Genomic DNA, 13,933 nt, shown 5'->3' on the forward strand with positions numbered 1-13,933 from the left:
TTCTGTATATATCTGTTACGTACAATTGATCTATAGTGTTGTTCAAGTCCTCTGTTTCCGTATGGATCTACTATCTGATAGATCTATCCATTATTAAAGCAGGGTATTGTATTGAAATAGTTTAATATTATTGTGTTACTGTCTATTTCTCCCTTCAGTTCTGCCAATGTTTGCTTCATATTTTTGGGTGCTCTGCTGTTAGCTACATATATTTATAATTGTTATATCTTCCTGGTGAATTGATCCTTTTATCATTATATAATGTTCTTCTTTGTCTTTTATTACAGTTTTTGCTTAAAGTCTATTCTGTCTGATACAAATATGTCCATCCCTGCTCTCTTTTGGTTACTATTTGTATGGAGTATCATTTTAGATCTTTCACTTTCAGCCTATGTATGGCCTGTACCTAAAGTGAGTCTCTTCAAACAGTTGCATTGCATTTTATAGTCACTTTTTTACTCTCTTTAAGATATGATTCATGTACCTTAAACACCTTAAGCCTTTGTATAAATTGTGAAGAATAACTTGAGCCTTCTTTGAATAAAGAACTCTACACATTTTAAAATGTTTTAGATACTGACTACTGCTAATCTCAAGGACAAGAAAGATCTTTATTACTTTAGTCATGAAATCCATTTGGCTGTAAGATCTGCTTTTCTAGCAGTGAATACAAATGTGAACCCAGCCAGGAAGCATTAGTAGATCACAAAGCCTGACATGGCACATGAGGAGCCAGGTATTCACTTATGCAAATTAGAATAAATTGATGGAATAAATTAAGGAAATTTTGTACACTGTACACTTTTTTAAAAGGGAGCCACTGCATAATGTAAATTTGCTTATTTTTCCTTCATTAAATATTTGGATACTGTGATATTGACATATTTTAAATCACATTGGCCAAAAGCTTAATATTTTTGTTTATTATGTGGTATTTAATAAGTCATTCAAATATGTGTTAGCCCTAAAATGTGCCATGCATAATGTAAATAAGGATACATAAATGCTAGATAAAAATCTTGCCCTCCTTGAACTATAATCTTGTGGAAGGAGACATATATAGCATTAATGGGTGTGGGGTAGATCTAGTACATGGTAGTAACTCAAGGTGGGAGGGGACTCACATAATGTTATAAGCACATCCATATGCATAAATATATTGACACACATCCCTTCTCAGATGTAGTCTAAATGAGTTAACATATGTATACACACATGCCCTCTCCCTCCACTCCCCACACGCATATTTAGCAAAAGCCATAAGGCAGATTTCATCTTCTAGGAACCTTCTCCACCAGGCTGATTAGGTAGCTGGTGAACCTGCCACAGAGTAAATACTATACAGAAGCCTGCTTATCTAAGCCGCTTGGATCTCCACCATCCAGTTTCCTAGGGCTAAAATACCCACAAGCCCAAACACACAAGAAGAACTTCATAAATATCTTGACACGTTATAAACTCCTGTTTGGAATACCCACATCTGTATTTTCCAGTAAATCAGTATACAACTTCTAAAATAATATAAAATACCTGTATACGATCAAATTTAACTAAAATTTGTTAAAATTAGCAGTTTATAAATTAGCATTTGGTTTTATTTATTGCAGGGAAATGGGATTATAAACAGGACCAGAATAAGGGGGAAGATTGGGTTTGTGTGATGTGGAAATATTTTTGTTTCAGATAACCAAACTTGAACTCAAATGTATTCATTTTTGAAAAAGGAACTTACATCTGTGTCTTAGGACTCTTCTTTTTTTTTTTTTTTTTTTTTTTTTTTTTGCGGTATGCGGGCCTCTCACTGTTGTGGCCTCTCCCGTTATGGAGCACAGGCTCCTGAGGCACAGGCTCAGTGGCCATGGCTCACGGGCCCAGCCGCTTCACGGCATGTGGGATCTTGCCGGACCGGGGCACAAACCCGTGTCCCCTGCATCGGCAGGCGGACTCTCAACCACTGCGCCACCAGGGAAGCCCCCTAGGACTCTTCTTTGGGAGAAATAGCCATAAATTTTTTTGGTGGTGACAGATTAATTTTGTCCCCAACTCCAAGTTTTATATATATATATATATATGGCAAGATATATATATATATATATATATATATCTTGTCATTTTCTGGGAATCCTGTCAGATCTGTTAACATAATTAATCAACTGGTATCACCTCACAGTTAATCCCATCTATTCTCACATGATCCTGATTACTTTTGCTCACAGAGAAACAGGGAAGAGTGAGTTTGCAGAGGAAGCTTGGCATTTAGAGCTTACTTCCATATCCTTCTCAATGCCCCTTACCTTCAGTTGACTCATTTAGTATTTTTCTTTAATAAATTTATTTATTTTATTTATTTATTTTGGCTGCATTGGGTCTTCATTGTTGGGTGCGAGCTTTCTCTAGTTGCAATGAGCAGGGGCTACTCTTTGTTATGGTGCACATGCTTCTCACTGTGGTGTCTTCTCTTGTTGCGGAGCATGGGCTCTAGGCGCATGGGATCTGGTAGTTGTGGCTTGCGGGATCTAGAGAGCAGGCTCATTAGTTGTGGCACATGGGTTTGTTGCTCTGCAGCAATGTGGGATCTTCCCTGACCAGGGCTCAAACCTGTTTCCCTTGCACTGGCAGGGAGATTCTTAACCACTGCGCCACCAGGGAAGCCCAACTCATTTAGTATTAAATGAAATAAATAACAGTCAACCAACTTTCCCTGTTTACAACCACCTTCCTCCTAAAGAATACTGAAAACAAATTTATACTTTGTTGTTTTTTACTATCTTTCTGTTAGGCTGGGTACCATGAAACTTCCTGAGTGTTCTAGAATTTGTTATTTGACATTACTAAATATATGGTTAAAAAATATTATCCCACTCAGAATATGTTTATAGTTCCTCCGCTACTATATATTCTCCAAGTGTGGCATAGTTGGCATTTTTTTCTGGTGAAATTTTGTGGCAAAGATCAGCCCATTAGAGAAAACATTTTCACAAAGAATGTGAGGTTCTATGATATTAGAATTATATGACTTTGATGACACAGCCATTTTAGAAAACTGTATGGCAGTAACATAAAATTAAACATGCTTTTACCACATGAGCAAGCAATTCCACTCATAGTTATTTACTCAAGACATGAAAATATATGTCCATCCAGAATGTATGTATACCAATTATTCATGATAGGCAAATATGAATAGCTGCTAAAAATCATAAAAGCTAGAACTCAGAAGCAACCTAAACGTTGCTTACTTAACTGATGAATAGATCACAAATTCAATGTCATGAAATACTACTCAGCTATAAAGAGAAACAGGACTGATAAATCTCAAAAACATTATGCTGAGTGATTAAGTCAAACACAAAAGTCTATGTAGTGTATGATTCTATATAATTAATCATATAATTATAGTGACATAATTATAGTGACAACATGCCCATGGTTTCCTGGAATCATGGGGAGGGATGTGGGGATCAAGTGCAAAGGGGCTCAAGGAAACTGTGGAGGGTTGTCTGTCTGGATTTGGTAGTGCTTGCATTGTAGCATACAGTTATCAAAAGCTTTAAACTGTCCACTTAAAGTTGATGAATTTTATTACCTATAAATAATACCTTAAACAACAAAAAAGAGGAAAAAAGTTAAGTTACTTTGTCTTGTTACCTGTTATAAATTCCTCAGAATAGTAAAAAGGAAGGATGAATATATATATATACATATATATATACATATATATGTATATATATTTCTTCAAATAACTAAAATACAATAAGATCTTTAAATCTCTATATTACAGGAGGTGTATAGCATTTTATATATGTTGGATGAAAACCTGTATATGCAAGAAAGAGCTGATTCCACTTTACATGTTTATATTTAGGGATAATTTTTTTTGGAGCTTGTAAATATGATTATATTTAAAACTTCTTTGTGAATGAACTGTACTGGTGAGATATTTCCAAATGCAAATGTGTTCTTTACATCTAGCATGTTGAGATAAAGAAGTGGCCTGTATATCTCTATTGTTGAAATGAATGATGGTCAGTAATTAGCAACAAAGTTTATTGATATTTAAATTCTACTTGTTTTCATTCTACACCACTTTCTAATCATTCATCTTAACGAATTTTGAGATAGTCTAAAAACAAACACCAAGACAGCACTTTGCAAGAAGAATATTTGGTCTCTTGGAAAACCAAACTGTTAGGTCCACCTTGAGATGAATGGATTATATTCATTTAAAGATTGCCTGAAGGTTTGAATTCATGATCCACCTGTCTCGCAGGTGAATCAGATTTAAGTAATTGTTAGCGCTATTGCTTTTCCATCTTTCCTGCCTTTAAAATGGTAACAGTCAGCAATAGCTTTCTCCCCCTAAAGTTTTCTAGTTCCAGATCGGGTATATTTATAACAAAAAATCAACTGTATCTTTCCATGAATAGTAGTTCAGTATCATGTTTTAAATCTATTTGAGCGATGTTTCTATGTCTTTGCTTAGGATACATTTATTAAAAATATCATCACAACATGTATTGAACAGTGGGAATTAATATTCATCATCAATCCTGTCTCATTTTAATCATAATTATTCTGTTTCAGAAATTATACTGTCGTTAATTCCAAAATCATCGTGGTCACCATAAGGCCTGAACCCAAGACAACTGATTCATTCCTGGAGATAGAACTAGCTCATTTGGCTAATGTAAGTATCATCCACTTGGCATTGAGTTGCTTGTAGAATTTACCTTTTAAAGAAGGTTAACAGTCCTTCTTTTGACTTCTAAGACCAGAACACATTTTCTAAACTCTTTAGAGTTGCAAATGAATTAATTTGTTATGAAGATATGTATGATATAAAAACAAAATGACACATTATCCTATGCTTTGGTTCATGATAAAACTCTCTTCAATTTCTCCAGGATAATAGTTAATAGTTTGTCAGTGTCCACATCTTTATTGGGCTCTAAGATAAGAAGTGGGGGAGATCAAGATGAAAGAACCAGTCTTGCCACATGGTGAGGAAGACTGCCATGTAAACACACAGATTTAAGATGCATGCAGCAACAGAAGCTACCGGCATAAAGCAAAGGGCAGTGATGTCCTTCAGGGTACCCCAGGGTAGGAGAGTCAGTGAAGCAGCTTTTTAAAGTGCTACACCCTGGTGCTACACCCAGGATCAGAGGAGCCTCCTTGTAACTGTTTGGGTGCTCCAGTGATTCAAATCCAGCTCTTCCATCCAGAATGACAAGAACCCTCTGTTAAATCCATCCACCTGCAACTGAAATTCTTTAGACCTTGTTCAGGCCTTATGTAGAAATTTAAAATATCTACTTATCCTTTATGCATCCACCTTAAATACCTAAATCATTGATTTAAGGGACAAGGAAAGTGATTCCTATTAAGACTTTCTTAATTATGCTTTTACAATTCCTGTGTTAAACTGTCTCATATGTTGCATATACATAGCTTTTTTTTTTAATCCCTTGCAAAGTTTCTATGAACTTGACCTTTGCATACAATTATGGAAAGCACAAAATGATTGTGATTTTCCCAAGTTCATATAGTTAGTGAATGACATGATGAAATTGATTCTCACATCCTTTAGTTTACAAAACCTGTACATCTCCAGTATTTTATAATCGCTGATTTTAAAAAACTCCGCTTCATTTTATTAAAAAATGACAATTATCTTCCATATAAACCACTTTTTACAAAGGTGTTCCAGCTTCCCAGATTGTTTAATGAAAATCTCAAATCTCTCAGCAGTAACTTTTAAACATCATGATTGATACTTAAACTATTTGGCCTTTTCCCAGTTTTGCCAAAATATGACCATATGGGTTCTGTCTAACTTTGACAATGTATTTTATTTCTGTTATATCTACCTCCTCATACCTTTAATGACCCTAATCTCATCACTGCACTGAAAGCTAGGAGATACTTTTAACATAATTTTTGAATAAGGAACTGTGTACCTTCAACATGTATTATAAAATATTTATTTACATATTTGTTTGTATATATTGTTTATCATGGTAATGTCTATCCAGTTATAAGCATTGGTGAAACACAGTAAGAGATAATAATTCCCTGAATTGCTTACTGGAAAAGCAATGCAATGTCAGAATGTCACAATTCTGTAAATGAACATTCACAAAACTTTCCTAAATAAAGATAAAATCACTATTGAGAATTTAAAGAACATGTTAATTAAATAGCATTTTTTTTCATAAGCTGAAGAAAGAGTAACCTTAAAAATAGTGTTGATAAAACAATCTCATTATTTCAATTCAAGAGAACTATTTGAAATGAACAGATTTAAGCTTTGAGTCAAACTTTTCTGGGGGCATATGTTGTCAGCCCAATTTCAAAAGAGATAAATCATGTACAAAAAATTTATTTTCTACATATGGAAACCAGAGTGTATGGTCAATACATTTTATGAAGCACCAGCTACACTCTGGAGTGGCAATGAAAGTCAGAATATAAGAATGGTGAGATGATTATCGCAAGTCACTTAGAATTAATTCTTTCAGTACTTTGAGTGAGTGTGTTGACCAGATTCCTAAAATAATACTCTACTCTGGAAGGCCTAGATTTAAGAGAATATAGACAAATCCGTTACACAAAGGGTCTGAGGGAGAAGAAGAAAAGTTTAGTCTGGAGAAGAAAATGCCTCGAGGTGCTCCCACCCGGGTCCGTCCTGTGTCAGGAACAGCGCCCACCTGTGCCTGTCCTCAGAGGCCACCCTGATTCCCAGGCACATGGTGGAGATTCTCTGGGCTCCTCCATCCCTCATTTCTTTCCTCCACTTTGCTTTTTAAAGTTTTTATTGGATTTGTTACAATATTGCTTCTGTTTTATGTTTTGGTGTTTTGGCTGCGAGGCATGTAGAATCTTAGCTCCCCGACTAGGGATAGAACCCACAGCCCCTGCATTGGAAGGCAGAGTCTTAACCACTGGACAGCCAGGGAAGTCCCTTCCCTCCACTTTATAGATACCTCCTACACCATTGTCTTACCACACCTACAGTCCTTCACGTTCTACTGTTTAAAATTTCCAGTGCTTGTTGTATTGATATTTATACTTACCATGCAGATTAGATTTTGTTAAGGACTTTAATGTACACTGAGAGAAGGAATATATGACTGGTTTATTGAGTGTCTTGTAAAGTATGCTCTGATTTTAGTTTATTTTCATTGAAGAGATAGTCAAAAGAGCCTATGCTGACATATAATAGTCTTCACTAAAATGTGAAGAAAAGATGTATCTTAAACATGAAAATTAAAATTGATTAGAACAAGCTGAAATGTCACTATAACTATGTAGATACAGATGTATTATCATTGGTATTGCCTTCAAAGTTGAGCTATTTTAGATATGACATCTTGCTTATATCAAGACTGTCTACTTTCACCTATTTTCTTATAGCAAATGTATCTGCTGCACTTTTCTAAGCTCAGAAGAGAATAATGACTTGCAAATTATATCTGTTGTATACACCATGTGCAAAAAAAATGAAGAAAGGAAATTAATAGTTATAATGAGTCTAGGGAAAAGCCTGTTAACATTATTTAAACAAAACATGTTCTTTTTAAAAAAGCTTTTAAATAAATAACATTTAAAGTATGTTAAGTGTAATAAGGCCCTTGGGAACTGGTAGGAATAGGTAATGGAACATGAAAACTTGAAATTTCAAATTGTATTCAGCAAAGCCATTTGCAGTTTTAACCAGTTCATAAGTCATTAAAGAGTAAGATAGTATTCTTAGTTCAGTTTTCTAGGCTCATGGCTTTATTGTTGTAATCTGTAGAGTCTGAGTTTGTGGTCCTTAGTGCTTGGGCATAGCAATTGCTTGATTATAGGAAATCCCAAATTTGCTTTTCTGAGAAAAAGAATTTTGTTTTTCATATTACTTAAGGTTTCTTCGGTGTGACATTTATACTTATCAATATTAGTTTCCATAATGTGCAAGGAAAGTTAATACATTTATTGAAAGTCATTATTGGGACCTAAATAAGTGCAGCATAAGCACCTATATGTGCACACATAAGCAAACATGCATGCACACACGCTCACACCCACCATTAGGATGCCTTGGTCCTGACAGATCTGAGCCTGCTGTGAACTTCCAAGATATATAACATCCTTATCGTTAAAAGATGAGTTAGAAGAATAAGAAAATAAATGCATTTCAGTTATGTCGTGCTCTACCAACTTTGCAAGCCTGAAAGTTCACTTTTTTCAAATAAAAAGTCTTAAATGTAGTTCCATTTCTGGTGGAAGGACACATTGGACTACCCTGGCCTGCAGCCTCTGCAGTCTATTTTCGCCTTTCTTTTTATTTCTTCCTCTAAGCAACAACTCTCATAGTCTAGGTAGGACCAACCTGCTATCTTTCAGGATTGAGGAAAATCCACTGGGTTTTTTTGTAGTTCTCAAGTTGGTCATATTCACAAAAGATCTCATGGGAATTGGGGCTTGCGGTTTTATTTGCTGTATTTGCTGGCATACTAACAGGATCTATCTAACAAATTAAGGAGTTTGTTTTATGTGTATAAACTAAAATTAATCATGAGCCATGGCCTTTGTAAATCATAGTAGAAAACACAATGGAAAACTGTGATGAATATGCTTTTTACCATTAACATGAAAAACAATGAAAAGAAATTCCAACATTCATCAGTGATTTTCATGAATAGCAAAGGCTGATAACAACCCAGCAAATTAAAACTCACTTGGCAAAGCTTAAAGAAGTTCGTTCATTCTATACATCTATGATTCCTACAAAGGGGCGTTTTTATCCCTTTACTTTTTTTTTTTTTTTTTTTTTGCGGTACGCGGGCCTCTCATTATTGTGGCCTCTCCCGTTGCGGAGCACAGGCTCCGGACGCGCAGGCTCAGCGGCCATGGCTCACAGGTCCAGCTGCTCCGTGGCATGTGGGACCCTCCCGGACCGGTGCACGAACCTGCGTCCCTGCATCGACAGGCAGACTCTCAACCACTGCTCCACCAGGGAAGCCCATATCCCTTTACTTTTAAATTTACTTTTCTACCCTAGCTTGCGTCCATTTGGAAAAGATTTCTGATGTTTTGCCTGCTTAAACCCCCCTTGGTAGTTTTTATGAGAGAGTCTTGAAATGCTAAGTAGACAGGTAGATTGATGGTGCTGCCAACGGCTTCAATTGAGATAGAAATTATCTAGCTACAGTTTTTTTTTTTTTTTGGTTTTATCCTAAATTCCTAAACTTGAGTAAGCATTCTTCCCACTTACATTTCACATTCAGTTTATTCTTATTCATAATACAACATTGATATTCTTCAAAAATATTTTAGACTAATTATGCTATTGTTGGAGCAGGGGTCAGCAAACATTTTCAGTTGAGTCAGGTTAGACATATGAGCTATAATGGTCTTTGTCTCATCTACTCAGCTATGCTATTGTAGTGTGACAGCAACCAGAGACAATGTATGAAAATGGATGTGGCTCTGTTACAACAAAATATCATTTACAAAGTAGGTAGCAAGCCAGATTTGGCCCCTGGACTGCATGAGTTGTCACCCCCTGTATGGTAAAGAGAATGTGGCCCCCCAAAGATGCCCATGTCCTAACCCCCATAACTTGTGAATATATTATATTACATGTCAGAAGGGACTTTGCAGATGGGATTAAGGGTAAGAACCTTGAGATGGGGCATTTATCCTGGATTATGTGAGTAGATCCAGTTTAATCACATGATCCATTAAAATTGGAAAGCCTTTCCCGGCTATGGTCAGAGAGATGCAAGGTAAGAAGGACTCACCCTGCCATTGCTGACTTTGAGGATGAAGGATGAGGGCCACAAGCCAAGGAATATGGGCAGCCTCTAAAAGCTGAAAATAACCCCTGGTTATCAACCAGGAAGGAAATGTGGACCTCAGTCCTACAACTACAAGGAACTGAATCCTCCTGAGACCCGAACGAGCCTAGATGTGGATTCATCCCCATATCCAGAAAGGACTGCATTCCTGCTAACATTCTGATACCAGCCTTGTGAATTTCTTGAGCAGAAACCCAGCTAAGCTCACCAGACTCATGACACACAGAAACCGTGATATAATAAATCTGTGTTGTTCTATGCTACTAAGTATGTGGTAATTTGTTACAGCAGCAATAGAAAACTAATAACCCTGTATTGGAGCATTGCAAAATTATTTTTTTGATTATGAAAATAATATATATGCATACAGTAACAGTGACATTTTGAATCAGATAAACTACAATAATGATAATATATTACTCAATGAAAGTCAGTTAGCAACTAGAGATTACATTTTTCCATGCTGATTATCATGCTAACATTTTAGGAATTTGATTAAAGGAATCACCAGACAATGAGAATGGCCATTGTAAAGTGGTGGTGGGATATTAGGGAAAACTGGAGGATGCCAGGAGCAACTCTGATATTTGTAGATGTGTTGTGCTCTTGAAGCAATTTAGCAAAACTTCTCTGCTGGCAGCCGATAGATTGGAACTGTGCAAAACAGCCTGGCCAGACCTTGTCTCTGCTACAACCCCATAAAAGCACTACTAGGGCACATTGTTACAACCTCTTGGATATAAAAGGAAAAGACAAGCTGTATGCTATATCTATATGGAATCTAGTTATTTGAGTGTTTATTTATTAAAGTTATTTGCCACTTCAACCTTGGAGAGTTTTACCCACAGATAAACCATTTGTTTTTTGAGAGGTGCACCCAGACTTGTATAGCCATTGTTGGAAATGATGCAGTCACATATGGGGAAGACACTCTAAGACATATATGTGGAGGCAATGATTTTCTTTGAAGGATGCACATATAAATAATTTCTGATAGTGGTTCTACTTTTACTACTTCCCACATGTCAAATAGAAAGTATTTGTCAGGAAATAATGTACATTCAGTGACTAGTGATATATCTAAGATATTAGAGACACAAAAATAGTGTCATCTGGTTAAGTTGGGGTCCTGAGTAACCAGATAGCAGAAGCTGGATTACACACGTGCCCTCCCCTTGTGTTCTAACTGAATGGCTGCCAGGTCCTGGAAGACGTGACTTGTCTTGATAGAACCATACTCTGCCTTCCTCACTTCAGTGGCCTCTATGCTCTTCTGCTTTAGCTAAAAACAACTATTCCTTTTCCATCTTCTTGATTTAACTGGTTCTCAATGAGGTGCTTTCTGTAGAACTCATGCAAATAAATTGAAAAATTCCATATCTCCATTTCCTTTTAAGTAAGAAAAGTATTGCATTCTCAATGAGGCTCTTTGGACTTCAGGTATATGTCAGCTACCCCGTCAAAAAACGAGAGTTAGACCCAGATTTAACTCTTTTTAAGTATCACTTAGAAATAGTAAAATACTCTCAAAACCTTGAGAAGAGGTATGGAGAACATTCAACAGACTGTCTTCCTGTTGTAGAGTGGCATGTGATATGATACCTTTTCAACTGCATCATCCCCTTGGATGGTGTATTACGTTTTCAGGGATTATGAAGATGTTTATATGTTAGAAGACATAATCCAGAAAGGGCTCCCTTTCACACTGATCAGCTTTCGTGACCTGTCAGAGATTTGACTGTGGAAAAATTTACATCTACGAGAATCTTACTTCCCTTAGAATGCATTCCTGAACATTTTAAAACGTGACTTTTCTCAAGTAGTAGAATTATAGGCAGGATATAAATTAGTCTTTTGTGGGTCAGGTCAGGTATTTTGGAAATGTTCTTAGGAATTCCCAAAATCTGTTTGTGCAGTTATATAAGAAATACAATTAACAGTGGGGATAGAAAAAGGGTAAGCTTAGCAAAATCCAGATATTATTAATGTAATGCCTTTATATCTAAAGTTTTGGAAATGAAGAGAGGCTTTGGAGTCTCAGTTGAACAGTCTTTCTCCTGTCCACGTACAAGAACTCAATGTGCAATTCACTGGAAGATGTGACACAAGGACTCACCCTGGAACATCTTGCTCGGAGCACTGGAAATGTTGAAAGAGTGACAAGGAGGTCACTGGCCTTCTCCAAGTCCTTAGAAGCTTTGTCTATGAGCTTGCTTTACCTCTACAGACAAGAGGATATTTTCTGTTTCAAGAGGACTATGAAAGGTACAAGAAAGTTAAGAGGTTTCCAGATTAGGAATTTACTGTGGCATATGAGGACTAAGCATTCGAAAATGTAAAGAAAAGCAGAGTGAAGTAACCATGTTATTTCTGTTGTGTGTCCATGCTTCTACAAATGTGATATAGATTAAAAATTATAAGGAGTGGAGGGAGTCGTTAGAATGTATGTTCCTAAGTTAAGCCCCAATCTCAAAATTCCTGGAGCCAAGGAACCTACATTTTTCATCAGCATCCCAGGTGATACAAGAGTAGGTCCAGAGAAAACGCCTTGAAAATAATGAAGATAGCAAGAGTGTAATTAAGATAGCATGTGAATTGAATTTATTCAGAACTTAAAAGCACCAAGGAAAAATTAAAGTAACTTGGTTCAGCATTCATGTTTATTGTGACTTTTATCTTTTCTGTAAATGACTTCCTTCAGGCATTTGTTCAGGTATCATCTTATTGGTGAAGCCTTTTCAATATACAAAATTGCAATCCATTCAACTTCGCAGTCTTTCCTACTCATGTATTTTACTTTTCATCATAACACATATTACCACCTAGCATATTATATATTTACTTCTTTATGTTTTTTGTCTCTCTCCCTGCCCCCTTCACTATAGCTAAGTGTATGAGGCAAGGATTTTGTTTTGTTCAATGCTGTAGCCCCAGTGCCTCCAAGGTGTCTGGAATGTTACAGGTGTTTGCTAAGTGACTTTTGCATGAATGGATGAGCTTGTTTTGATCATCTTCCTGGCTCACTCTTCTGACTTCTTCTCTCTATACCATAGTGAGATGTTTTGAAAATATTCCATAGGGGAAAAAAAAGACTTGGAAGAGAGTTTTGTAAAAGAAAAGGAATTCATTTATAAATGTCATTCTAGAATCGTTAAGGGCTAGGGCTAGAAAAGATGTCTAAATTCCCTATTCTTCAAACAAGAAAATAGAAAAGTTATGAAGATCAGAGGAAAAGAGAGAACCACCTATAAAAATACATGGACAAAGCCAGTGATGTATTGTATTGTTAAATAGATACACAGACAGTCACCAATTTACGATTTTTTGACTTTATGATGGCGGGAATGTGATATGTATTCAGTGGAAACCATACTTAGAATTTTGAATTTTGATCTTTTTCTGGGCTAGAGATATGCAGTAGGGTACTCTCATATGATGCTGGGCAGTGGTCCACAGCTCCAAGTCAGCCACACAACCACAAGGGTGCACAATTGATATACTTATGACCATTCTGTAACCATACAACCATTCTGCTTTTCACTTCCAGTACAGTATTCAATACATTACATGATATATTCAATGCTTTTTATTAAAAAAGACCTTGTGTTAGATGACTTTGCCCAGATGTAGGCGATGTAAGTGTTCCGAGCACATTTAAGGTAGGCTAGGCTAAGCGATTATGTTCTGTAGGTTAGGTGTATGAAGTGCGTTGTCAACGTATGATATTTTCAACTTGCAATGGGTTTATCAGAATGTAACCCCATCACCAGTCAAGGATGATCAGTAATGGTTTGCTTGATGAGACAGAGAAGAGAAGTAAAAGAAAATATCAAAGACTGTTAAAGCACTAAAAGTGCTGTGTAGAACATCTATGGTAATTAGAAAACTTGGGTCATGGTACATTTTTAAACGCTTAAAAGTGGGTGAGTACAAATGTTTAACTCAAGTTCAACTATACTGTTTTCAGTGGAGTCAAGAGACAGTTCTTTGGCCAAAAATATGTTTTTCAAGAACAACGTATTCTTTCCAAAAGTTTTCAAATACATTCAGTTTTAATATTTTAAGTGTCAATTATATTGACAGCTCTA

The 13,933-nt window shown here is 36.2% G+C and overlaps 1 protein-coding gene across 3 annotated transcripts in view; it reads left to right on the top strand.

The window, feature by feature from the left end:
* ADGRB3 (adhesion G protein-coupled receptor B3) overlaps nt 1–13,933 on the top strand; it is an 801,091-nt gene that overhangs the window by 451,113 nt on the left and 336,045 nt on the right. For all 3 annotated transcript variants that reach the window (XM_030859191.2, XM_030859192.2, XM_060283891.1), the window contains one exon: nt 4,585–4,687. In XM_030859191.2, coding sequence (XP_030715051.1) covers nt 4,585–4,687 — 103 coding nt within the window. The remainder of the gene's footprint in view (nt 1–4,584; nt 4,688–13,933) is intronic.

Source organism: Globicephala melas, chromosome 14, assembly GCF_963455315.2.
Source record: "Globicephala melas chromosome 14, mGloMel1.2, whole genome shotgun sequence".
In the NCBI taxonomy this organism is placed as follows: Eukaryota; Metazoa; Chordata; class Mammalia; order Artiodactyla; family Delphinidae; genus Globicephala; species Globicephala melas.